This window comes from Aspergillus lucknowensis, assembly GCF_044049455.1.
Source record: "Aspergillus lucknowensis strain CBS 449.75 chromosome Unknown BJX67scaffold_46, whole genome shotgun sequence".
Classification (NCBI taxonomy): Eukaryota; Fungi; Ascomycota; class Eurotiomycetes; order Eurotiales; family Aspergillaceae; genus Aspergillus; species Aspergillus lucknowensis.
Genome location: NW_027263590.1, coordinates 174,615 through 197,541, shown reverse-complemented (window position 1 = coordinate 197,541; position 22,927 = coordinate 174,615). Strand labels below are relative to the sequence as shown.

General features: G+C 53.0%; 9 protein-coding genes across 9 annotated transcripts; 4 read left to right on the top strand and 5 right to left on the bottom strand.

Annotated features, from left to right (window-relative positions):
• Nucleotides 1-6,107: 6,107 nt before the first annotated feature.
• BJX67DRAFT_233426 (RNA-binding protein) lies at nucleotides 6,108-8,058 on the top strand. The gene is made up of 4 exons (XM_071025970.1): nucleotides 6,108-6,531; nucleotides 6,613-6,769; nucleotides 6,839-7,034; nucleotides 7,096-8,058. Exons 1-4 carry the CDS (start codon nucleotides 6,451-6,453, stop codon nucleotides 7,940-7,942), a joined length of 1,281 nt encoding a protein of 426 aa, XP_070882913.1. The 5' UTR covers nucleotides 6,108-6,450; the 3' UTR covers nucleotides 7,943-8,058.
• On the bottom strand, nucleotides 8,059-9,084 carry BJX67DRAFT_233499 (uncharacterized protein). The gene has a single exon (XM_071025972.1). It carries the CDS (start codon nucleotides 8,723-8,725, stop codon nucleotides 8,174-8,176), a length of 552 nt encoding a protein of 183 aa, XP_070882912.1. The 5' UTR covers nucleotides 8,726-9,084; the 3' UTR covers nucleotides 8,059-8,173.
• Nucleotides 8,660-10,976, bottom strand: BJX67DRAFT_362513 (rab-GTPase-TBC domain-containing protein). Its single transcript, XM_071030007.1, has 3 exons — nucleotides 10,349-10,976; nucleotides 9,456-10,252; nucleotides 8,660-9,268 (listed from the first exon to the last, which is right to left on the bottom strand). Exons 1-3 carry the CDS (start codon nucleotides 10,787-10,789, stop codon nucleotides 9,145-9,147), a joined length of 1,362 nt encoding a protein of 453 aa, XP_070882911.1. The 5' UTR covers nucleotides 10,790-10,976; the 3' UTR covers nucleotides 8,660-9,144.
• Nucleotides 10,977-11,105: 129 nt separating this feature from the next.
• Nucleotides 11,106-12,480, bottom strand: BJX67DRAFT_362511 (putative calmodulin). Its single transcript, XM_071030006.1, has 3 exons — nucleotides 12,336-12,480; nucleotides 11,807-12,278; nucleotides 11,106-11,726 (listed from the first exon to the last, which is right to left on the bottom strand). Exons 1-3 carry the CDS (start codon nucleotides 12,336-12,338, stop codon nucleotides 11,323-11,325), a joined length of 879 nt encoding a protein of 292 aa, XP_070882910.1. The 5' UTR covers nucleotides 12,339-12,480; the 3' UTR covers nucleotides 11,106-11,322.
• A 94-nt stretch (nucleotides 12,481-12,574) lies between these two features.
• Nucleotides 12,575-15,636, top strand: BJX67DRAFT_232892 (AFI1/MesA family protein). Its single transcript, XM_071025961.1, has 3 exons — nucleotides 12,575-13,653; nucleotides 13,718-13,778; nucleotides 13,837-15,636. Exons 1-3 carry the CDS (start codon nucleotides 13,001-13,003, stop codon nucleotides 15,502-15,504), a joined length of 2,382 nt encoding a protein of 793 aa, XP_070882909.1. The 5' UTR covers nucleotides 12,575-13,000; the 3' UTR covers nucleotides 15,505-15,636.
• A 162-nt stretch (nucleotides 15,637-15,798) lies between these two features.
• On the bottom strand, nucleotides 15,799-17,601 carry BJX67DRAFT_232929 (uncharacterized protein). Its single transcript, XM_071025965.1, has one exon. The coding sequence runs from the start codon at nucleotides 17,119-17,121 to the stop codon at nucleotides 16,093-16,095; it is 1,029 nt and encodes a 342-aa protein (XP_070882908.1). The 5' UTR covers nucleotides 17,122-17,601; the 3' UTR covers nucleotides 15,799-16,092.
• On the top strand, nucleotides 17,590-19,366 carry BJX67DRAFT_362507 (pyridoxal kinase). The gene is made up of 6 exons (XM_071030005.1): nucleotides 17,590-17,889; nucleotides 17,959-17,969; nucleotides 18,066-18,145; nucleotides 18,194-18,406; nucleotides 18,459-18,576; nucleotides 18,641-19,366. The coding sequence occupies exons 1-6, from the start codon at nucleotides 17,839-17,841 to the stop codon at nucleotides 19,254-19,256; spliced, it is 1,089 nt and encodes a 362-aa protein (XP_070882907.1). The 5' UTR covers nucleotides 17,590-17,838; the 3' UTR covers nucleotides 19,257-19,366.
• BJX67DRAFT_362501 (dUTPase-like protein) lies at nucleotides 19,367-20,332 on the bottom strand. Its single transcript, XM_071030004.1, has 3 exons — nucleotides 19,816-20,332; nucleotides 19,576-19,748; nucleotides 19,367-19,526 (listed from the first exon to the last, which is right to left on the bottom strand). The coding sequence occupies exons 1-3, from the start codon at nucleotides 20,306-20,308 to the stop codon at nucleotides 19,443-19,445; spliced, it is 750 nt and encodes a 249-aa protein (XP_070882906.1). The 5' UTR covers nucleotides 20,309-20,332; the 3' UTR covers nucleotides 19,367-19,442.
• Nucleotides 20,333-20,356: 24 nt separating this feature from the next.
• Nucleotides 20,357-22,100, top strand: BJX67DRAFT_232897 (phosphotransferase family protein). The gene is made up of 3 exons (XM_071025962.1): nucleotides 20,357-20,771; nucleotides 20,848-21,143; nucleotides 21,196-22,100. Exons 1-3 carry the CDS (start codon nucleotides 20,673-20,675, stop codon nucleotides 21,893-21,895), a joined length of 1,095 nt encoding a protein of 364 aa, XP_070882905.1. The 5' UTR covers nucleotides 20,357-20,672; the 3' UTR covers nucleotides 21,896-22,100.
• Nucleotides 22,101-22,927: the final 827 nt, after the last annotated feature.

Below are 22,927 nucleotides of genomic sequence, written 5' to 3'. Positions count from 1 at the left end.
AGAGAGCTCGGGTTACTGTTGCCCTGGCTCAAAACACTTGTAGAATTGCCCTGTCGAGGTCTCCACGAATTTGTCCTTTGGGATGTCAGTACCCCGCACTCCAGAGAAGCAGAGCACGGAACGTGTTCCGCAGAGTCGCGATCCCCATCACGATCAAATCATCTGCTCGAGCTGTCATGAATCTGTTTCCATGGTGCATGAGAAGCCACAGCTTGAGACCCTGCGGACAATTTGGAACGGAAACTCATTCAACCAATTAAACGGGCCGGTAAATCTCTCGAGCTCTTGCGAAGAACACGAAAGACCACCTTGAGACGACCGAAGAAATTGGGCGGTAAAGGTATCGAAGGAGAGCTTCTTCAGGCGACTGCGCAGCCCCAAAAAAGAAGAGGAGTGAGAATCGCAAAGAATCATAATGATCACAAAGGAGTGCGCGTTGTGCACGAGTTACGACAAACTAGATTTTGAAACGCCCAGCGCTCGCAAGCACCAGCTCTGCGCAGCCGCCAAGTTTCACTCAAGTGAGGACCCATGGGTTTGAGGTAATTATTGGATGACTGCGAGACTCGTGCCTCTCGCCCAAGGTTCCCACATATTCAAGCCCGTCTTGCCCAAGATAGCATCATGTATTGAGCGTTACGGCTGCTTTGGTCTTCTGTTAGGACGATGAGGTGAGACGAATGGTGCCGTGTTTGTTGCAGCTGAGAAGAGAACACAGCCACCAGGATACGAATACTGTCAGCAGGATGTGATAAAAATGAGGCCATCAATTATCAACCTGATTTAACACCATACAAATCGCGCATGGCCCGACTGACTCATGGCCCGCAGTAATCCAAAGAGACCCGTGCGAAGAGAAGGGAGTGGGTTGAGCAGCCGAAGAACTGATCCGATCGATAACCAAGGATAAGTTACTTCTTGTTTCCCCAGAGGTAAGTGGACAATCGTGAACGTTCGAGTTCATCCTCGTCAGTCGTGACGACATGACCACGACGACGAGAGGAAGATTCTCCCACGGCCATCCCTGCGACGATGAGTGTCTATCACCAAGTACTTGCGCAGATTAAGGTCCAGTCACAATAATAATGACAATATCCGCCCTTCAGCTTCACATCCTTCGCGAATCCATCGGGACAACCCCAGGGAAAGATAAGCAGCTCCCCACGTTTTGCTGATTCACAGCTAAGAACCAAGGATCATTTCCAGAGGGTTCATTTTCCATCCTCCTCCCATGGTTGACAGTGGAAAGCTCTCCGAGTCTGTCTGGAACGAGGACAGCCGAGCCTCGACCTTGAGGCCAACTGGGGCTTCAAGCAAGTTCAGCTGTTCGACATTTATCAGAAATATTCTGATTTTGAATTTTTCACCCGCTTGGGTTTGTTATTCAATTTTCGAAGAAAAAACAGGCTGTCCGTGAATCCTTGAGCTCCTTGGGCCGACCAGGGTGGGGACAAAAACAGGGAGGGAAAAAAAAAAAAAAAGAAAAAAGAAAATGGAAGCCTGAAGGCAAGTGGGTCGATCTGACCCTGAAACTTTGCTGGTCAAAATCACATATAGGTCCTCAGCTTCGCCCTGTCCGGTCACCCTCCCTAACCACACTGGCCTTTACCAGTCCCGGGCACTTTGCCTTCTTCCTGACTGGCAACCCATCCGGAACACTACGAGAACACCAACCGATATAACCGTGCCGACCCTCCCACCTATCTGCGTTCCATCCGCTCGAACCCTCTCCACACATCCACCACCATGAGCTCCTCCTCCGTCCAAGTCCCTCGCCCGCCCTCCGGCACTGGTAAGGACATGGGTACACACACCTCGACCGGCTCAACCGCTAGCTCCTTGAGCTTCGACATCGTCCGCTGCTCACGCTGCCAGCGCTCCATGAGTCTCGAGAACGACTCCACGCCCGGCGTGGTCCGCTTCGGAATGAACTCCTACTACTGCAGCCGCTGTGCCTCCATGGTGGGCTTTGGCCGCTGAACCCAAACCGAATACCTTCAACGCCTTATTATTACCAAATCTTCCCCGGAGAAACGAAAGCAACCGCCAACACCAACGCGTATTTCCCCTCTCATCCTACACACATACACACGCCACGTACGTACGAGCGTACCTACGGTGTTGGGAAAATATAACAGGCACCGGCGCCTTCATGGTCCTTGGATGGTCTTCCCTCCACAACGCACCACACCATTCCACTTTGACGATGTTTTCGGAACATTCTCACTGTGCTGGCGCAGATTGGCCTCGAGAAGGCCCGATCGCGATCGCAATGGCTGGTCCTGTCAAGCCCACCCACCAACCGATTTCGCACATGCCGGACGAAGACTGCGACGGTGCAGTGCACCCTGCCGACAATACAGCTCTGGAATCGGAATTACATCACGGCACCAGTCTGCAGCAAATTGCACTTGTTCGGTAGCTTGGATGCGGCCTTACTCGTACTCATATCGACTGCTCCCTCTCACCAATGGATCTTGCTACGATATTTGTCTTGCGAATGAAGGCTTGGAGTTTTCTGCTTCCTCTTCGCTTATTTGTATTATAGCAATGGTTTATCTTCAACTCTGACTGTCTTTATCTTTCAATCTCGCGTCTTTGGCCACTCTTTCGTTCTCTCTACAGCACAGTTCCCGACGCCACGAAATGGTGGCGAGCTCAGACTCCAGCTTCATATTCATCTCCCTTGTCTAGCGTTTCAGAAGTAAATTCGTCCCCAATAGTGGGAGATCTACTGAAATCCACTCTGAGATTTCAAGGTTCAAATAGCCAATGCCAAGGGGGCGTCAGTGCAGATTTGAGATTCGTAATTTCCCCATCGGGGAAGACACTCTGTCTATCATAATGTCAGTCAGCCTCAACCCCAGAGATCCTCGCTCGCATGCCCACGATCATCACCACAAACCGCGTTGATCTCCCTTCAGCAGGACAAGGAGTTGAACCGGTGCGCTGGTGCTGCATGGGGTTCCTTCCCATCATTATGGTGAGTACCTGGCATTTACTCATGAATTCTTCAAAGCGGTCACTTTTTCCCTTCGACCGACTCTCCTCTCTCCATGCACTCCCGTTCCCCACTTTGCGAAGAAAAAAAAATTATCTTCGGAGGCACATGCAACCCCGCGGTGGATAAAGCGCATCAGTGTGACTCAAATCTGGGAACGCCAAAAAGGTCACAGCACATGTCGCGCCAGGCACGACCAAGGTCGATCGATGGATCCGGCTCGTCGAGTCGGTCGTTCTCTGGATCTTTCGAAGTCGAAACCGGAAGACGTGGCCATGTTACAAGAGATTGACGACGGCTGGAGGAGCAGACAAGAAATTTGCTCTTCCACGAGTCCACCTCGCTCTCCCATCTCTCTGCCCCTTGCCGCCGAGTGTCCCAAAAGTCAGGACTCGGGGGTGGAGACCAGGATCGCAAGTTGGAGCTGGAGCGTGTCCGAAAACAACAGCGCGGTTCGTCAACTGACAGGTGGTTCGTGCCTGGGTCGGGTCAGGCAAGCCACCATGGGAAGCGCAACAGCGTCGGAGGACGCCGTCACACCGGGCCTTCCCTGGTCTGTGCCCTGAGTCGTTGATCGAGGATGACCTTGTCTGAGGACCAATGGTCACTGGACAGGCGAAACACCACCGCCACGAGAAGAAGAAAAAAGCAAAGAAAGCAGAGAGCCCCTTTTCACTTTTTCCATGCTGAGATTTTGGAATTCCGGCATAACGGAGCGGACGCTGATCAGTGGGTCGGCAGACCGTCGAACAGCTTCGTCTGGAGGATGTGTTCGTTTCATGTTGTTTGCCACCAGAGAGGAATAATTCCTGAGCAGACTTTTCCCATCCTATTGATTTTTGGCTTGGGACCCGGTTCTTGGAGAGCGTCACGGGAGAGAAGGAACGTGGCAGGTGAAGAGATGACCAGCGGAGTTCGGCGGAGAACCGTCTCCAACAGAAAGACAACTGTTGTCAAACGAGTTTTCGTGAGAATGGTACAACGTGATGTCCCCGAAACATGTGATGTCTTCTCGGAAAAGATTCCTGAACATTGATGAGCGATTTTCTTTGTTGGAGCGCCCTGTCTCACGCTGGCTGAGGTCGTCCGGTGTCCCCTGACACCAACGTCCATCCTCTCGGGAGCCCCGAGCGTCTCGGCCATGCACCAGTGTCCACGACTGTCCAGTCAAGAGTGTCCGAGAAATCCTTGCACTGAAAGAGGTTCTTCGAGACCATTCTCTAACTCGTGGCCATGCGCCACAATCTGGATGCTGATCAAGAGCACAGCCTCAGCCTTGTCACATCCCAGAAATGGAATGGCGCCGCCTCGCATCGCCCTGGAGCGGCTCGACCGTGCAGGATCAGATCGAGCGTCTTCAAATAATCGGGCCTCATGTGAGAACCAGCGACCGAAACAGGGAGAAAGTTATCCACACGACGCGGCAGCGTGACTCTCGACCTCGTATTCTCAAGGGCGACCATGATTCCAAGGAATTGAGCCTCACCTTGAGAATCCCGCCCTTCACTGTGGAAAGTGATCCAAAGCAAACGATGCTTCAGCCAATGGAAAGACTACTCCGGAGTACTTGTCCTTGATCGTGGCAACATTTTCACTCCTCCTCCTTTCGGTATGGAGCAATTCCCATCGCTTTCTCGGATAATCCGGCCCCTCCGACGAGGGAATTCTGGAGCAGGCAAGCCCGGTGTCCGCTCACAGCGCCCTGGATCGCTTACTCCGGCGCTGTTCCGAGTGCTCTGTATGCACCCGGGCTGCAGTGGATCAATCTGGCGGTGAAATTCAGAAGTCGAAGGAGCTGAAACGGATACCTCAGATGCAAATTCGAACCAGGGATCATCCTGAATCGATCGGACTGGTCCTCAATCTGAACCTGGCAACTCGCTTCCTCGCGCCAGTCCTTCGAAAGGACTGCTGTGTTTCGCAGATGACCTGAATGGCACACTGAGGCGCTTGTTCGCCCTGTGGAAGTCTCGGTACCACCTTGTCAATGAAGAGGAAAGATCGGATCCTCGTTCTGGGCTTGTGCGCGTCATCGGACGTGATAGATCACAAGTAGTTCCTTCGCGATCGATCTTTTTGAAGCGATCAAAAAGCAAAGTCCCTCAAATCGCATCGCCCAATCAAGTCTTAGGCTTGCATAACTTCCAAGACTTGATTTTCACATCGAGCCTCCAGTGTGAAGCTGTTTCGATTTTGACTGGACCTCTGGTTTTGGATCTTCTTGAGTTCTGACCAAATATTTCATCCCTCGCTCGGTTGACATCGCCTCATTCTCGATGCAGCCATGCTCTTCAACCATTCGTAGAGGCAGGATATGCAAGGTCGGCACCCACCATTCGCACTGCCCATTGCCATCCAACCCCAGCTTCCCCTCATAAACTGGTTCTGAGCTCAATCTGGCGGTGTAACGCTCACGGCGCCAAGGTTAATCCTGGGGAATTGGATGCGCTGTTCGACGACGATTCTCCGGAGAGGGACAAACTTTGTGCAAGGGCTGTTGTAGTCGACTGGGATCCGTCAATGTGATTGTTGCACGGAATCTCAGTCTGCATCTGATAGAGTTCGGCGAAACTCTCACATGGAGGAGAAGATTTGATATCTTGGACCGGCACAAAACGAAAACGGAGAGGTAAGAAAAGAAAAGTTGCTTGGGGAGGAAAAAGGAAATCCAGCCTCTCGTCCTGCTCCTGGTCCTGCTTCTTCATCCTCTTCCTTCCTTGTCTCTTCCATCCTACTCCACCACAGTTGATCATGCACGACATATCAGGCTCGCTCCGATCCCTTCAATTCCAGATCCCAGTCGAGTTGACATATCTTCATCCCCTCGCACTGTGAACCTCAGGCTGCGCCCTGCTATTCGTCAGCGACCCATTTGTGGTGCCCTCGCCCTTTGCCATCCGCCCCTCGATGATGAACCCGCGCTCTCACCCTTTTTGCATTCTCTTATCACTTTATTCACAGCTTCTTCACCCGTTTTCCAGAGTTGTTATTGGGCCGATTTTGCAACTGTGACCGTTGCCCTCACCCCGGGTTCCAAACTCCCTGTATCTCAGTCGAAACCGTTGCGCTGCGTCGATGTAGGCAGGAGAGCGTTTCGATCCCACCGTCACAGCCCACTGCCATTTGCTCCTGCTCGCCTGTCTTAAAAGACCAGGTCTCTGCCATTCATTCTTCTCCAGTCACTGTCGCGCCAGTTTTCTCCGCACAAAAGCTGTCTGGAACCGCGTTTGCGATCATTAGCAATACCAAAACATCTAAAGGTGGGACAGCAACGCCAGGTATCTTATCAATAGATGAACTTCTTGTTGGCCACTCCTCCTGCCGAAGCTGCGATATCAGCTGCCTGGCCAGAAAGGAAACCGTGACACTCTATCCGGGGGTCTGCGATTCTCACATTATACCGTTCAAGAAATTACCTACCAGAGGACATACCCAGTGTCACACAAACAATGCCCTCCCCCCCTCGCGAACGAGGCCGACCGACACGGCCTCGAAGTTCTGAGGAAGAATTTGTGTTATTTCTCCAGGGGGTGAGTTTCTCCTATACTACCTCCCCCAACCCAGGCCCAGCCGGGCCCCTCACGAGGGGACATGTCTTACTGAGAAGGCAGATCCCAGCCCGTTGTCGCTGGCAAGAACTCAAAGACCTGGTCCGCCAAACTGCATCGCACATTCGCCAAGCCGTCGTTTACGATGATAATCATGGATTTCCCACCGGGCTGGGGCAAATTATCGTGAAGAATGAGGATGAAGCCTGGCGGACCTATGGTACGTCCCGGCGCAAAGCCTGCACTGTCTTAGTCAGGAGCGAAGACTTACAAGAGTGCTGGTTTCTAGATAGATTATCCGCCGACGGTTGGGAAGGACAAAGCCTGGTAGTTACTCTTGCGCGAACCAGCTCTCCCACTCGACCCATCGCAGGGCCAACGAAAAGCCCACACTGTCTGATTTCCCCAAACTATATAGCGGGATTTTCGACGCCCCCGAGGATCCTCCAAAACATGGTCATACCGCCCTCCCCCATCTCAGCAGAGTACGCCAGTCTTTATACCACCTTCATCCCTGGAAACTAGCTAATAGCCGGAGCTTCAAAGGTCCGCCATCTCGTCCGGCCCAACCTACCACGGCGCAGAATATGGCGCGATGCTCAGCCCGATAGCTGTCCCCCATCAACCCTTCGTGCAAATATATACTGATCCGTTATCTCAATCGGCTGCGGCCTTACCACACTCGCCTGCTCTCCATGCGTCGCTCGGCGACCCAATGGGAGTTGGATTCATCCCTACATATGTCGTGTCCCACCCCATGCACCCACCCACCATAGCAAACAACATCATATCCAACCATGTCAACACTTCCGCCCTCCGCAAAAGCGTGTACAGCTATAGTAACCACCCCGCCCCGACTTACTCCCGCCGCACCATCCTGATGCAGAACCTCGACCCAACAACGACGCCCCAGGAGCTGCACGCCTTCTTGCAGGAAAATGTCGTTATCGAGCACTGCGAGCTCATACATGTGGACACTAGTTTCAACGCCCAAACCGCGCGGTGCAAGACATCAGCGCGCGTTACAACACGCTCAACAGAGGAAGCTAAACACGCCGTGGCCCTGTACAACAATACATTCTTCAAGGGCTTCAGAATCCGCGTGAAGCTTGACAGAAGCACAACGCCCACCGCAGCATGCACTCCAGGATTCACAGATTATGCCCCCTGGCCAAACAACCTCTCTACGTGCGGGATGGGCCAAACACTACCCACGCCACCAACAAGTGAGAGCTCAAGCTCAGATACCGATGATCTCAGTCGGGGCAAGCAGGATCCTCAATGCGAGGAGACCAAGGGTTCTCCCAATTCCGAGCGGAAACCCCTCGAGAGATGTCAGCCATTAGTTGTTAATGGATCCGGGATCGGAACCAGAGCTGCTGTGACGACTTGATGTAGATCTTCGTTTATGGTCTTGTTTCATGACTGTTTATATATCTCAAATCTAACAATATCGGAGGACTTTATTATTGTTATTTTTGGCCTTTCTATTGACTGTGGCGCTTCTCATTATTATTTTGCTCTAGACGAACGGGAAAAGAAAGGCGCATCCAGTTCACAATGGACTCTTTTTCTTCCTCGGGGATTGTTCCCGTCTATGTCATAGTAAAAGTTCCAGGTATATTCATGATAGAAACTTGAACAGTCTAGCCAAATCCCGGGTCGAGCGAGCATACCACCCACGACCTCCTACGTCAAGTGCAAGAAACTTGTTCGCTGGAATAACACCCCGATGAGTTGCACCCAAAGCGAAACAAAATCCTCCGTATACAGGTGGCCGCGAGCTAGGACATATAGAAAGCACATTGTGGTGACCGGGGCCAGGATTCGCAGAGGAATGCTCATCTCCGGATCGCTGCTCTGGAGTTGAAACGGCTGAAGTTCCTGATCGAGGGTCTGGAGACGGGGATGACGAGGAATGTCGACGCTGGTTCTGTCTGTCTTGATGCGCAGGCGACTGCAGTCGGTCAATATTGGATGATTGAGCTAGACTAAAATTGGTCGAATGAGCCTTGATGTGGATGGGTCCATACAAATAGGGTGGTTTGTCGAGCCCTGTGGCTTTTACGACTAAGAGCTTCGCCGACTCGTACAAACAGGATGTCCGAGAGGGTTCGGAGCAGGTACTCGTCTGGGTAGGATTTAGTGTGCTATCCAGTCCGATGCGGTCAATCATATCATGTCATTCGTCAATCATCGCATCTCGTAGGTACAGAGTACAAAAGCATGCACGCACTAGGTACCCAGCTTCATCACTTCGTCCAAACGACGCTGAGCCAGGCCTTCCCACCTGGGTGCGTCGCGACGTAACTCCTTCCATATCAGACCAGTCATCGCACTCACGGTCTTATCTCGTCAGTGGCACAGTCCCTCAACGTACTAGGACCCACAAGAAAGAAGTGAAATGGGAGCAATAACGCCATGCATGGGAACCGAAACAGTCAATACAAGGCCCATATACAGGGCGAAGGGTAAAAATAAAAGTGTAACAATAATACAAAGGCTACTGGTGGAGGGGCCATGATGAATAGGACGCCGGATGCTCTGAGGTGTTGGAGACTTCGGGTGGTACTCCAACGCAGCCATTCAGACACATCATTTAGCATGGTCAATTAATTCGGCATACAGGGGTTCGGGGATCTTGCGGACGATCAGGACGGTCAGGGCGATGATCTCTTTAGCGTCGAGGGGCGGGAAGGATCGGAGGATTTTGTTTGGGCTGTTGTTCGCAAGACGATGAGTTAGTATCAAATCCAAACGCAGGTCATGCCGAATGTACGGGGGAAGGATGTGACTGGTCGACTGAATTTCGGACCCAAGTTTGCTTGGTGGCGCCGTGCGTGGGCTGGCTGGCTGGGAAACGGGTGGAGAGCATCTGGCAAAGGAGGTGCGGTTACTGGACATACCTTGGGCTATTGAGGAGCGTGTCTCTCATTCGAATCAGTTGCGCCACGATGCAAAGAATGTTTAGATGTGATCCATAGGAAAACAGAAAGTCCCAGAGGTGGAGGACTTCAGGAAGAGGAGGTGTGCAGGCGCAGAGCGTGAGAACGGATGGGAAGGCATATAGCTTTGCTTGTAGTCCCTTGGAGAATAAGTATGCTGCGAGTTTGGGCTCAACAATCTCTAGACATCGGTCAACGAGTACAAGCCCGCGATGGACGCCGTCCATGGCGCCACGGATATAACCGGGGCATTCGCGGGTGATAAAAGTGTGGAAGAGGGCGAAGGCTTCGACTTCGCTGCGGGCTGCGTAGAGGAAAGGTGCGCAGAGAACATTCATGCCCTGCACATAGATTGCTGTCTCATTGGTGATACCAGGGCCAATTGGTGCTGCACTGCTATTACTGCTGATCAAGCTGTTTGGTGTCATGTCGTCTGCGGATGGCTCTTCTTCAGCGATACTCGGGGGTGTGTTGATGAGGAGCTCCATTTCCCGTCGGCGAGACGACGGCCGCGACTTTGACCTGTGTTTGTTTTTTGCATCATGGATCTTCCACGCTACTGCGTTGAGCAAACGGATGAGGCTGGCTTCTGTGACGCGACGTTTGAAGAGCGGGTCTGTCGCCAAAGTGCGGAAGGTATCATTGCGGATTTTCGCATACGCGGGGGACCGACCGCGATGGATGAGGGAGAGGTATTGATCGGTCGGGAGGGGAGGGATATCGAGGAGGATAAGCCATAAATAGACTCTATAAGTTGACTAGACGTAAGGAGTCAGTCAATAGCAAGAGAAAGGGGGGAAGAACGCTGTCATGGGTGTTCCATGCTCGGATGTATAAAGGCGAAGTGCTCATACCATGCCATCGCCGTCTGCTTCCACTCTTGTAGACAGAACCAGATATCGCAATTCCTGAAGCGCCTCCTGAGCGTTGCCTTGCTGGGGACCGTCTCTCAACAGCGTCTCCAAGAGCGATCGTTTGACGCCAAACCCGGAGCCCGTCTTCCTCCCCGGTCGTCGCTGGGTCGGTATTACCGGAGCACCGCGAGTTGAGGCATCACTGTTGGACCTTGCGCGCCGGTGGGCTCGTAGCCGGACAGGTGAGTCTAACTGAGTTGGCTTGGATAGGTCCCCAGGTCCCCCGGAGGAGCGAGCGGAAGTGACCTGGGAGAGGGACAGGCCGGAGGAGAGGTTGTGGTGAGATTGGATCTTCCGCAAGCCTCGCATTGTCCGTGGCGATGACGACCCGGCCAGAGCAGCTAAATCCAGTTGAGCCTGCGTGGGTGGTTGGGAAGACATGGTGGAGGCCAAGGCCGCTCTATGCTGGCGGAGGGGAGGATACGGTCGGGGATGGTGGTGGTGGTGGTGGGAAACACACCATCTTCCGGTCAACCAGCACTGGGAAGACGGCTCATGAAGAATTCAGAAACATTCACAGACAATCAACAAGATAGACGCAGGAGGTGAGGTTCCCAGGATATTTCGGTGGCGGGCCTTTTTCGCCAATCGCCGAGGAATGCGGAGACTCGTCGATTCCCACGCGACGGCGCGGTTAATTCGCAGCGCTAGCACGGTCGAGGCGTTTGTTGCCAGGGGACTGCGAATCGATTTCTTGATTTGTTCCACGGATTGATGAACTGTCGAAAGCGGTCGATAAGTTAAGTTTCCTGGTTGGATTACTGATTTCATTTTGACAGAGCTGCCAGAGCTGTAGGAATTATTTATAAACAAACCCCCAAGAACGCCTCATGGAGCAGAAAGCAGCATGGAACCAAAGCGGATAAATCAATCATGACCCTGTAATACAACAACTTCTCCGATTATGCTTCAGATCAAGAATCCCGTTTGCCTTGTCCATTCTCTGCTCCGCCCATCACCGCGTCGACGAACTCCTGGTATCTCAGCACTTCCCCTCTCTTTCCACCTCCCTGAGCCTTCCCGCCTTTTCCCCCGAAGGCTCTGCGGCCAGTAAACCCGCTGAGAACCTCATTGACTTCGCGTTCCGTCAACGGGCGTTCCCCGTCGTCTGGCGCAGTATTCAAAAGGGCATCGCGTAATTCCTCCACATCGACCTGACCGCTATCGTCTTCATCAAATGCGGATAAAGCATTGGTCAGTTCCTGGCGCGAGGAGAGTGGTGAAAGTAGTTGCGAAAGAGTATTCAAGAAGTTAGGGAAATTGATAGTCGGAGGGCTTCCTGAGGGAAAGAATTGGGACAACGCCGACGGGTCTTGGCCTAGTCGGGTATCGTCGTTAGTCACAAATTCAGCAGAAAGAAGGGTGTTAGAATAATTGAGGTCGCACGAGCCCACACACCAATATTTGCAAGGACGTCTGCTACGTCATCCTTGTCCACAAATCCATCATTATCCCTATCCAGGACCTGGAAAGCCTCTCGTATCTCTCGAAGTTGTGCCGTGGCCAGCCTGGCTGCTGCATCGGATGTCGCAGCCATCATGCTTGTTGCTTTCGCCTCCATACTCGAAGGGGAAGAGTCAAGTGCACTGGCGCCTTTTCCTGGGGACGCGGGGGATTCTCTGGTAAACCGGGGCTGGGGAATTGGGTCTCTGCTCTTGGGAGGGCCATTGTGGTCTTCGGCAGTATAGGATTGATTCAATTTGCTAGGGGATACAACCGGAGTGTATCCTCGATTGGGAGAACTTCCTGGCGTAACGGGACGGGCTTGTGTCGGAGGAGAACTCGGGGTAGATGGGCGTCGGAATGGTGAAGCACGGGGAGAGTTGAAGGATAGCGGGGAGGGTCGAAAGGGAGCATTGCCAGAGGGTACCTGAAGGGAGAGTCAGGAGGTTCAAACTTGTTCGGAGAGAATATACCTAATACTCACCATATCGAAATACGAGAAAAAGTGCGTTTGAGCTATGTTCGAACCAGAGACAGGGTGTTAGAGAAAAGACCCGAGGCAGGAGAGTGACCTCGCCGGGCGGGCTATACATCCTTCCCAGAGGGGAAAAACACCAAACAAAACAAACTCGGGGATTCGGCGGTTCAGTTGGTCCGGCCTAAGCACGTGCGGGCCGTTTGTACTCTCGGCAGCTCGTCGGGAGTATACTCCGATCAGAGAACAATTGAGACACGAATTCAGTGAGAATAATTGAGAATTCTGCGGTTTCTTTGTCGACCATGGAATAGGAGTCTCAGAGCTGTGGTCGATACCACCCGCAGCGCGAGAGCAGAGAGGCTTCCCCGCTGTGGAGATCGGATCGGTTGAATCCCCTTTCCCTTTCCCCCCTGAGTCTCAAACGCTCCAGCACGTCGTTGCTCCAGTCCGTCGAACTCGCTGCTGATAGTTCTCCAATCTCTACTAACGTCTGGCATACTGAGCTAACAAATGGCGCAACCACCAGCTTCCTCTCGACTGGCGCATTGATCGAGCATGCCTCTGTTATTGTCCGCCGGCCTCCTGAAGCTATCCCGCCCCAGCTAATTGCCGAGCCCAACCTCAAATTCTCCCCACCTCCGCAACGTCTTCTTCTCCTCGCAGCAACGAATATGAGCGTCACGCTGCCCATTCGAACGTCCGATGGAGCGACTTCAAGTCCGCCGAAGTCCAATGGACCCCCGCACTTGTCTCCTTCTCCGTCAATCGGCCAGAAGCCGTCACCGAGAAGCTCCGAAACGTCACAGCGCCGTTCTGGTGACCAGATTGCTGCAGCTTCGAAGCCAAAACAACGCCGGTGTAAATCTCAGTATCCCCGAGACTCCCTGGAGCGACATGTGGAGTTCATTCTCGTCGCCTCCTTCCATATTGATCGGGGCCCGATCATGGAGCATCAGTACCCAGGCGCCATTAGCAGCGACGAAAGCATGTTAGCGGAGCTGATGCTCCCGGACCAGACGCATGTCCGTAGCCAGGATTGGACCATGTTCTTTTTGCATAAAGATAGCGGCGCCGATGGGGAGGAGGAAGAACAGGCAGCGAAGACTAAGAAGAAGAAGAAAAAGAGGAAGGGAGTTGAGACAGAAACATCTTCAGGCGATGAAGTGGCTAGCGAGGACTTGGACAACCAGTCGGAGGAGTTAACTGAGGAGGAGGAGGAGGAGGAGGAGGAGCAGAGCAGTGACGAGGAAGACGGCGGTGAGGGACCTCCGTTGATGTATGTCCTCAATCTGGTCAATACGAAACAAGATAATACTGTCAAACGGTATGTTCCCTGACCCAACCGCGATGCTCCACTGGTGTGAACAGTACAGCTTACTTGACACCAGAGGTGCTGTAGTGAAGGCCATGGCGATATGCACACGCCATTCCTTCCTTCATATATATAAAGTACGCCGCATCCGCGTAAAATTCTTCTTCGGGGGTTGCTCAGCTAACGAGAACAAAGCCTATCCTTCTTCTTGCCCTGGAGGATTACTTTAAGTCGCCGTACCCGGAAACGCTTGAATCCCTCTATAATGCTGTGAATGCCATGGATTTGTCCCTGTTGCCGAAGTTGAACCTACTTGAGCGACAGATACTGCAAGCGAGTAACAGCAAAGACATGTTCATCGAGAAGTTCGAACAGATGATCAGTCAGAGGATGGCTGAGGATAACGAACTCACCGAAACGGACGAAGGCAATCCTTCGTCACCCAAAAAGCCTTCAGCCTCTCCGCGTTACGTGCTCCCACGGGATACGCATGAGTTCGAATCCAAGATTGTCTACCACGACATTCCGATACCAGTCAAAGTACCAACAGTGATCTGGCCTGAGATTGTCGGTGACTTTTCTCTTATTAAACTTATCCAGGTCTTCTCTGCGCCACATGTCTCAACACCACAACCATTCCCCCTCCACCCCCATTTAACCACAAGTGGAGCCTACACCCACCCAATCATTGTTCTCGTCAATGCGATGTTAACCCAAAAACGAGTTGTATTCCTCGGTCACAACCGCCCGTCGGGAGAGGTTGCAGAGGCCGTATTGGCCGCCTGCGCACTGGCGTCTGGTGGCATATTGCGCGGCTTCACGCGCCATGCCTTTCCCTACACAGATCTGACCAAGATTGACGACTTGCTGCGAGTCCCTGGATTCATTGCCGGTGTAACGAATCCTACGTTTGCGAACCACCCTGAGTGGTGGGATCTACTCTGCGACCTACCCACAGGTCGCATGAAGATCAGCAGCCACATCGAACCGGCCCCTGTCACAGACGGCCTTCTATATTTTCAGCAACAGAGCCCAGTAAGCGTGTCCGGGACGAATACCGACCCCACCGGAGACAACCTGTTCATGGAAGACGTACTACGCAGCATCGCAAACCGACATGGTGAGAACGCAATCAGAGCCAAATGGCGAGCCTACGTTACGAAATTTACACGGGTCGCGGCTGCTTTCGAGGAAACGGTCTACGGTGCATCTAATATTTACATCATCGGACCGAACGAGGAGCTATTTCCAGAGAGCCCTAGTGGCCTGCAAGCCGATCCAGGCGATCCGACAACGCTCCGTGGCCACGGCTACGTCTGGCCAGACGAGTCCGCCAAACAACGAGAGCTGATGGCGTCCGTCTCCCGCATCGAGGGCTGGCGCACCACCCGGTCCTACTACTCTTTCATCCAGGACATCGCAGCAATGTTCTACCCTGCTCGCCCCATACTGAAGCCCGACCTTCACCACCACCACGATCGCCTCCGCACACTGAAACTTTCCCCATCGGACGCCGGATCTGTCTACCTAGCCTTCTCCCATGCCATCAAAGACTATGCCGGCATCTGCCAGCTCCTCACTGTCACCCCCGAGAGTCAGGCAGGCCTGTTCTATCTCGCTATGGGTCTCCTTCACCCCGAACAGACGGTACGCGAGGCGACGGCAGATCTCCTTGAGCGGATCGCACTCCACCCCGCAGGACGACACTTCTGGGCGCAGCTCAACCGATTCGGGAAGACAGCATACTTCCGCATCAAGCGCGAGAGAGACGCTGCCTCATTAAATTCGGCGAGTGGTAGTTTCGGCCCGCCGCAGAGTTTGGTAGGGGTCGCCATGAGCGGTGTGCAGTCTCATGGGAGCTAACCTCTCATTCTCTTCCCCCCTGCCTACTTTTACCTCCCAATTTCCGCAGTAAATGATAATCCCTTTCTTTGAGCGACTGCTTCTTGTCGACCTTCTACTTATGCATATTCGAAGTCTCTTTCCCGTTTTATATGTTTGATCTATAAACTTGAGTTGGATATACCTCACAAGCTGAGTTAGAATTACTGTATCTATTTTTACCGCGATTCGGGCAATCCAGCGGGACGTTTGAATGAAGAAAGGAAAGTTGCGGGACTGTGCGTGATGAAATGGATTAAAACAATGGAATTATGCCCTATTCTGCCTGAATATATTTCCGCCTTTACACCGGGTTCCTTCGAGCAAGAAATTCTGGGGAGCGCGATATTCATCTCGTCCTTTCTCAAACACAGAGAGAACTTTCACAGTCTTATTACATTACGTATAAGTAGTATATGATGGCCAAGCAGTAGAAGGCGCATATAGTCGCTGTCATCATCCATACACGATCCATAGTTATAGATGACGCGACACATAATAATTACACAGTGGAATAAAAGCCGTCGAGAGAGTGCTTGCTAAAAGGCACAAGGAAGATGGCACGGTAATTTAGATGCATAATAAAATCCCGACACCTACTGGTAGGGAGGCCCAGAAGGGTAGAGATACGGACAGTTTCATCGAGGTATCAGATGGGCGTTCGTCTTTTTGACCGGCTGTGATGCTGACGTTTGCGAAGTCCGAGCCGCAGTGGCCATTGATTTCTCGAGCGGACGGGAGATATGAATCGGTCAAAGGCTGGCCGTCGACCTGGGCCCATTGACTGAAGATATCTAGGGTGGCTTGGAGACAGGCGTTGCATGTGGGAAAAGGTTTGGAGTTGATGATGCTCCCGTAGGGAAGGAGGTAGACGTCGTAGTCCACGGGGTTGGAGGTGTTTGTTAGGGCGTCGACAAAGCAGTAGTCTGTGGTGTCGGGGCTTTGGAGACAGGTGGCGCGGTAGATTGGTTCGTACGTGATCATGTTGACGTAGGCATTTGTGACGAGAGGGTTGCCATCTGCGTAGTCCTGGCCGCAGTTGCCGTCGTCGAGGAGGTCGGAGGCAAAGTTAGACATTGCGGAAGCGCAGGACTTTACGTCCGCAGAGCAGGCGATATCGAGAACATGGGAGGTTGAGGCGGCAGAGGAGAGGATGTGGAAGAATGAGCTGGAGTCGCGCAGGAGCGTGGAGATGGCATGGCAGTTGGTAAACGTTGAGTCAGCAAGGAAGGTATTGAAGAAGTCGCCGCAAGTATCGGAGGTGAAGTTGTTTGAAAGGCTGGTGTCGAAGGTGGTGGGGAAGGGGGATGAAGACGATGAGGACCGTGGAACAAGCAACCCATTGTCACCGTCCTCAGCTTGGTGCTCGTGCGCGCGCCCGTGATGATGGATTCTCGCGATCGGAGCATTGATTTTCAGGGCCACAGGTGGAGCTTCCTCAACGGGTACTATGCCGGCGATCAATTGGTCTGGGCCTGGTCGCGACAAGGCTGCAGAATCTGCCGTCTTCTCCCCAGCAAGGACTGCGGGAAGGGCTGAAGTCAAGAGGACAAGAGTCCGTAAGAGTGTGCTCCGGCTGGTCCAGGGTTGTAGTTGCATTATGATCGGGGCGTGGATTCGTTACGGCGGGGTTCGATGATGGATGACTGGCAGCATAAAACGAGTGACTCGGACGCAGAGGGACTTCCATTAAAGGGTAGTCCGGATAAGAGGAATTAAAACGCAGGCAACGCAAAAGACGAGAAATAGAGCGTGATGTTGGCCCCAGATGTCATGGACAAGACATGGTTGTGTGTACTCCAGAGAGCGAGAGAGTGGATGGACCGTCAAGCCCAGATCACAAGGAGGGGAGGAAGTAGAAAGAACGAACGACAGAAGAAAGAAGATGGAACAGATTAAAGAGAGACGAGAACAAGAACAAGAACAAGGGGTGAGGAGGGAGGATAGGGAGGGAGAGAGAGAGGCAAGCTGCACGAGGCCGTGAGAAGCCGCCAAAGGCTGTTTTAGTAGCCTCAGATCGAAGCGTCTGGACTCTCGGCCATCCGACAGCCACGTTCTTTGAGCAGTCAGCGCTCCAATCGAATTGCATGCAGGCTTTCTCTCAGACGAGGCTTATCATTCTCTGCACCTGAAGAACATTCCTCGAAGAATCGGAGGCGGCTGCCAATCAGCGAGTGGAGATTCAAGTCGCTCTCCACAGAAACTTTTGCCAGGCCGCTCGTCAGCGACAGCGATGGAATGACTCTTCTTTCATCAATCGAATCGGAAAGACCACGCCGGAGGAATTTCACTCTTTAACAACCTCTCCATTCAGCCATGTCTGCAGATCTCGTCCCTGAGACAAGTGTCCTTGCAATTGCAAGCCATGTATGCCGCGCTGCCCTCCCCCACTATGACTCTCCCACCACGTCTGAGAAAGCAAACTGATATTGCTAGGTTGTCTACGGGTATGTCATGTCTTTGTTGGAATATACGCTTGCGCTGTGCAATAGACACTGGACAGTCTCTATTGCCTTGTTCCGACTGAGCTGACGCTGCAAAAGTCATGTCGGCAACAAAATGGCTACCCTTGTCATGCAGTCCTTAGGATGTGAAGTCGCCGCTCTGAACACCGTTCATTTCAGTCGGTACCCGCTCTCGCTGTATGTATTCACTGCTGATACGGTACTAGGCAACCACACCGGCTACCGCCAATTTAGGGGGACCAGAGCCACGGCCGAGGAGATTCGAAACCTCTACGAGGGACTCTGCCTGAACTACCTTACGGACTTCGATGTTATGCTCTCTGGATATGCTCCCAGCGCCGCTGCTGTTGAAGCAGTTGGGACAATCGGTCAGGACCTGCAACGCAAAGCTGCCGACCGTCCGGGGTCTTTCTTTTGGGGTGTGTCTACCCCGCCTGTGCTTTCACGATCAGCTAGCTCATACCGTATCAGTCTTGGACCCAGTTATGGGCGACCAAGGCCGTCTCTACGTCAACGACGACGTAGTCCCGGCCTACAAGAGCGTCATCCAATACGCCGACCTCATTCTCCCTAATCAATTCGAAGCCGAGTATGTCTCCCCTTGCCCTTCCCTCTACACGATGTGTCGAACGGTAGCTGACTGGCTTCTGTAGAGTCCTCTCCGGCGTGCAAATAACCTCCCTCTCCACCTTAGCGCAAGCAATTACAACCCTCCACGCAACCTACAACGTTCCCCACGTAATAATCACCTCCGTACAGCTCTCCAAACTCTCGCCGTTCCAGGAAAACCCATCCCCACCCTCAACCCAGAATCTCCTAACAGTAATCGGGTCCACAACCCGCTCGAACGGGACCCCGCGACTCTTTCGCATCGATGTCCCCGCTCTAGATTGCTTCTTCAGCGGCACGGGCGATATGTTTGCCGCATTGACCGTCGCGCGGCTCCGGGAGGCTGTCTTTTCCGACCCCGACTCGAACTTGCGGAACACGAAATCCTGGGTTTCGGCAGACGAGGTCTCCCCGGCGGAATTGCCGCTCGCAAAGGCGACGGAGAAGGTTCTGGCGAGCATGCACGATGTCCTCGGGAAGACTATCGAGGCAAGGGATAAAGAACTTGCTTCCACTGGGGCCTCAGGTGGCGATGAGGACGCCAAGAGGGAGCATCTTCGCCGGACGAAGGCAGCGGAGATCCGCTTGGTGAGGAATGTGAGGTTTTTGAGGCAACCCACGGTGGAGTTCAAGGCGAAAGAGTGGGAGGGGAATCTCTGAAGTTCCTTCCAATGCATACAGGACGGCTACCTGCACATTTTTAGAGGTATAAAGCATCGTTATTGTTTTATTTCTAGATCATGAGCGAAAGAGAGGTCTTCGTCTAAACATGTCATTCATATTTCATAGACCCCTCCTCCCATAATGTTTTCCTGTTTCTCCAATGCCCGACATACTGGGTTCAGCCTAGTTACCCGTACTCCCAAACCCACCAGCTCCGCGGACACTCTCCGCCAATTCTTCCACGACCGCAACCTCGGGGGTATAAATCTACACATGTCAGCTGGCGCATGCGAGAAGACTCAGTGGAGATACGTACCCTCTCTAACACAAGCTGAGCAACACGATCGCCCTCATTGACTGTGAAATCGACCTCAGAGAAATTAAACAGCAGGACCTTCACCTCGCCCCTGTAATCCGCGTCAATCACACCAGCACCGGTATCAATGAAATGTTTCGATGCAAGACCGCTACGGGGCGCGACGCGACCATCTATAATCGTCCCTAGTTAGTCCGAGCGATTCTTCGAAGTTGGGAAGGGGAGGGGGTTGAAACGTACAGGTCCCTTCAGGAACAGCAATTGCCAGCCCCGTATCAACGAGTGCCTTCCCCTTCGCAGGGATAATGATTTCCTTCGCGGCGTAGAGATCGTATCCCGCCGCGAAGGCGGAACCGCGAGTCGGAGGGCGGGCCGAGGGAGTGAGTTTCTTGACGAAAAGGGATTGGATTGGTGGTGCTGCGCCTCTGGATGTGGCGACGATGGTCTCGTTGGAGCCCATGTTGGAAGCGGAGGGTTCTGTTGTCTCTGCGGCGTTGGATTTTGCTCGTTTTGGGAGTGGGGAGGCGGGGAGGGATGGTGGTTCGCGAGTCGCGCTTGTTGTCAATGTGCGTTCTTTGGGTGGTGGTGTGGTCTCTTTGGTCATGGTAGGGTTGGCGGGAGTTCGGAGAGGTCGTAGGGGGAAGGAGAAGCGAAAGGGGGAAAGAGAGAAAGGAAAGGTGCGGTGTATTGTTTGCGGTGAAGTTGCTGGCATGGATTTCATCTCCTCAAGCATCCAAGGCGCTGTGGATGCAGCTTGCTCCAGTGGGACGCGTCTGGCGGTGAGAGCGCGGACGCGTAAAGTGGGAGAGCCGGTGTTTGCTGTGTTTGGTTGGTTTACTAAGCTTGGATGACCTGCGCGAAAGGTCTTTACGACCGTTCGTAGTCTGTGCCGACGCCGCCCCCGCAAAAACCCTCCCCTGTGCAGCGAAGAGCCTCGGTCCGGGAGAAGTGCTGGGGACGCTGTGCTCTCCGAGCCACCTTCTTATTACCGGGGAAGTTCCTGGCTCGACTATGAGTTCCCTTTGGCCTCAATTCTTTTTCTTGAGTTGTGGGAAAACTGGCTCTAGTTGATTACTCTTTTTCATCGCTTCTGCATCATGGCTGGAGTCGTACGTCAGCCCATTGATATTCCGGCCCTCGAGCGGTACATCGACCAGAATGTGCCCATCATCAAGACTCCCTTGGGCGTGAAGCAGGTAATATAACCAAACGGACCAAACGTGGGCCATGGAATCAGATGAAAGGAGGGCAGGTGCTCACCTTGTGTCACAGTTTGGTTTCGGCCAGTCCAACCCGACGTACCAGCTTATCGCCGCCGATGGGAATAAATTCGTCCTGCGCAAGAAGCCGCCGGGCAAACTGCTCTCGAAGACCGCACACAAGGTGGAGCGGGAATATAAGATCATTCATGCGTTGGAGAAGACGGACGTGCCTGTTCCCAAGGCGTACTGTCTATGTGAGGATAGTAGCGTCATCGGAACGCCCTTCTACATCATGGAGTTTCTCGACGGGAGGATATTTACCGATCCCACAATTCCCGAGGTCTCCCCGGAAGAGAGGACTGCTCTGTGCGGAAAACCACGTCTGATGATGTTATGTATCAGTCTAACGCTTGAACAGATGGAAAGATGCCGTTCGCACCTTGGCCAAGTTCCACCGCGTTGATCCCAAGGCTGTTGGGCTGGAAGGATTTGGAAAGCCGTCAGGATTCTATGATCGACAGATTGCCACATTTACCACGATCTCCCAGGCCCAAGCGCAAGCTGTCGATGTGGAAACAAAGGAACCTGTAGGAGATCTGCCCCATTTCATGGAGATGGTGCGGTTCTTCCAGGATAAGACTGCCCAGCCGAAGGATCGAGGTACCCTTGTTCATGGGGACTACAAGATCGACAACATGGTTTTCCACAAGACTGAGCCTCGTGTTATTGGTGTACTCGACTGGGAGATGGCCACGGTGGGACACCCGCTTTCGGATTTCAGCAACCTGACCAGTCCGTACTTCCTGGAGGGAGCCGAGCACCAGGTCGATAGGTTCAAGCCTGGAGTCGTTCCAGGGCTTCCCACGCGAGGGGACTGTCTGCAGTGGTACAGCGAATATGCCGGATGGGACCCAACCCCAGAAATTATTTGGGGAGATGCATTCTTTTCATGGAGGAGCTCGGTCATCATGCAGGGGATCAAAGCACGGTACGCCCTAAGACAGGCTAGTAGCGCGCGAGCCGCAGAGTATGCCCAGAGGATGGTCCCGTTCGCATTGTCGGCTTGGGAACGAGTGCAAGAGGTGCAGACAGCCCTTCAACAGAAGGGCAAGTTGTAAAGTCGTCTTAGCCTTATGTCCCAGAATCTCTCGCGGAGTAACTACGGAAGGAGTACTGTGTGGGTCAATTGATGAGTTTGGCACCACCTGTTTGTGCTGGTACGAGGAGAACGTCGCTCTCCTCAGGCACGCACAATTTGATTTTCAAAGCTAGGAGTGGCGAGAGAGCGAAACATTATGAACCTGAATTGTCGTTCAGCAACATATCAGATGACCTCTGATTTCCATGGTCCACAAATTGGGGCCAATTAGGCGTTCATGTTTGACTTCATCTCCACCAACGAGCGGGATGTATCATGTGTGAGCCTGCCAGTTGTCCAACAGCCTCCCAGCATCGTGCAGGAGAAGGAATTCCAAGGTCTTAACAGATTGCTGGCTTCAGCCTGAATGTGCATGCAGAGAGGAATGGATGGGGACAAAGAAGGAGCAAAATGGTGCTGCAAGGAGTGAGAAACTTGAAAAGGAAGCGGGCTCGTCAGCCTCGTGTTGTGTTGTGCCAAGAGGGGTCTTCCCGAACAACTCAAGCATGACCAACGCTAAGTCGCGAGTACGACAAGAGACGAATTGGGTGCGGCTCATTCGGTGCTTTTTTTTTTGCCCTTCTCTTCTTTCCCTGGCCTGTCCATCTTTGCTTTTGCGCCTTGTGAGACGAATGGTCCGCCTCAACCCGCCTCAACGCAACCAAGTGTCCTCCACGGGATGGCTGACTGAGAACTGGCCAATGAGGCTCAATCCGGCCAACTCCCTTCCAGTGCGTCCGAGCAGCGCATGTCCAGATGGCGTCACCAGCGAGGGTCAATCCTAGAACCTCCCGAGAAGTGTCAATGCGACGCTTCGGCTCAGGATCTGCTTGACAACAAAGGATGAGACAGTCGTTGTGACATCGTCTAACAATGCTCGCAGGTTGATGCCATTCGCAGTATGATTTGCTTGAAGCAATTACCACTCGTGGAATGGGGCGAACCTAGGGTGATTTTGTCAAGGTTTGAGCATGAGCGCAGGAAATCGCTTTTCTGAGAAGCTGTGAGCGCA

What these genes read in the sequence shown, in the direction of transcription:
- BJX67DRAFT_233426 (XM_071025970.1), top strand. Translation starts at nt 6,451, where the DNA reads ATGCCCTCCCCCCCTCGCGAACGAGGCCGACCGACACGGCCTCGAAGT. An exon ending in TTGTGTTATTTCTCCAGGGG is followed by an intron (nt 6,532 to 6,612) that starts GTGAGTTTCTCC and finishes CTGAGAAGGCAG; the next exon opens with ATCCCAGCCCGTTGTCGCTG. An exon ending in CCCTCCCCCATCTCAGCAGA is followed by an intron (nt 7,035 to 7,095) that starts GTACGCCAGTCT and finishes GGAGCTTCAAAG; the next exon opens with GTCCGCCATCTCGTCCGGCC.
- BJX67DRAFT_233499 (XM_071025972.1), bottom strand. Translation starts at nt 8,725, where the DNA reads ATGATTGACCGCATCGGACTGGATAGCACACTAAATCCTACCCAGACG.
- BJX67DRAFT_362513 (XM_071030007.1), bottom strand. Translation starts at nt 10,789, where the DNA reads ATGTCTTCCCAACCACCCACGCAGGCTCAACTGGATTTAGCTGCTCTG. An exon ending in AAGCAGACGGCGATGGCATG is followed by an intron (nt 10,253 to 10,348) that starts GTATGAGCACTT and finishes CCTTACGTCTAG; the next exon opens with TCAACTTATAGAGTCTATTT. An exon ending in ACGCTCCTCAATAGCCCAAG is followed by an intron (nt 9,269 to 9,455) that starts GTATGTCCAGTA and finishes TGCGAACAACAG; the next exon opens with CCCAAACAAAATCCTCCGAT.
- BJX67DRAFT_362511 (XM_071030006.1), bottom strand. An exon ending in AGACGTCCTTGCAAATATTG is followed by an intron (nt 11,727 to 11,806) that starts GTGTGTGGGCTC and finishes ATACCCGACTAG; the next exon opens with GCCAAGACCCGTCGGCGTTG.
- BJX67DRAFT_232892 (XM_071025961.1), top strand. Translation starts at nt 13,001, where the DNA reads ATGAGCGTCACGCTGCCCATTCGAACGTCCGATGGAGCGACTTCAAGT. An exon ending in CAAGATAATACTGTCAAACG is followed by an intron (nt 13,654 to 13,717) that starts GTATGTTCCCTG and finishes ACTTGACACCAG; the next exon opens with AGGTGCTGTAGTGAAGGCCA. An exon ending in CCTTCCTTCATATATATAAA is followed by an intron (nt 13,779 to 13,836) that starts GTACGCCGCATC and finishes ACGAGAACAAAG; the next exon opens with CCTATCCTTCTTCTTGCCCT.
- BJX67DRAFT_232929 (XM_071025965.1), bottom strand. Translation starts at nt 17,121, where the DNA reads ATGCAACTACAACCCTGGACCAGCCGGAGCACACTCTTACGGACTCTT.
- BJX67DRAFT_362507 (XM_071030005.1), top strand. Translation starts at nt 17,839, where the DNA reads ATGTCTGCAGATCTCGTCCCTGAGACAAGTGTCCTTGCAATTGCAAGC. An exon ending in TCTGAACACCGTTCATTTCA is followed by an intron (nt 18,146 to 18,193) that starts GTCGGTACCCGC and finishes ATACGGTACTAG; the next exon opens with GCAACCACACCGGCTACCGC. An exon ending in TCCGGGGTCTTTCTTTTGGG is followed by an intron (nt 18,407 to 18,458) that starts GTGTGTCTACCC and finishes ATACCGTATCAG; the next exon opens with TCTTGGACCCAGTTATGGGC.
- BJX67DRAFT_362501 (XM_071030004.1), bottom strand. Translation starts at nt 20,308, where the DNA reads ATGCTTGAGGAGATGAAATCCATGCCAGCAACTTCACCGCAAACAATA. An exon ending in TGCTGTTCCTGAAGGGACCT is followed by an intron (nt 19,749 to 19,815) that starts GTACGTTTCAAC and finishes GGACGATTATAG; the next exon opens with ATGGTCGCGTCGCGCCCCGT. An exon ending in CTCAGCTTGTGTTAGAGAGG is followed by an intron (nt 19,527 to 19,575) that starts GTACGTATCTCC and finishes TGACATGTGTAG; the next exon opens with ATTTATACCCCCGAGGTTGC.
- BJX67DRAFT_232897 (XM_071025962.1), top strand. Translation starts at nt 20,673, where the DNA reads ATGGCTGGAGTCGTACGTCAGCCCATTGATATTCCGGCCCTCGAGCGG. An exon ending in CTCCCTTGGGCGTGAAGCAG is followed by an intron (nt 20,772 to 20,847) that starts GTAATATAACCA and finishes CTTGTGTCACAG; the next exon opens with TTTGGTTTCGGCCAGTCCAA. An exon ending in CCGGAAGAGAGGACTGCTCT is followed by an intron (nt 21,144 to 21,195) that starts GTGCGGAAAACC and finishes ACGCTTGAACAG; the next exon opens with ATGGAAAGATGCCGTTCGCA.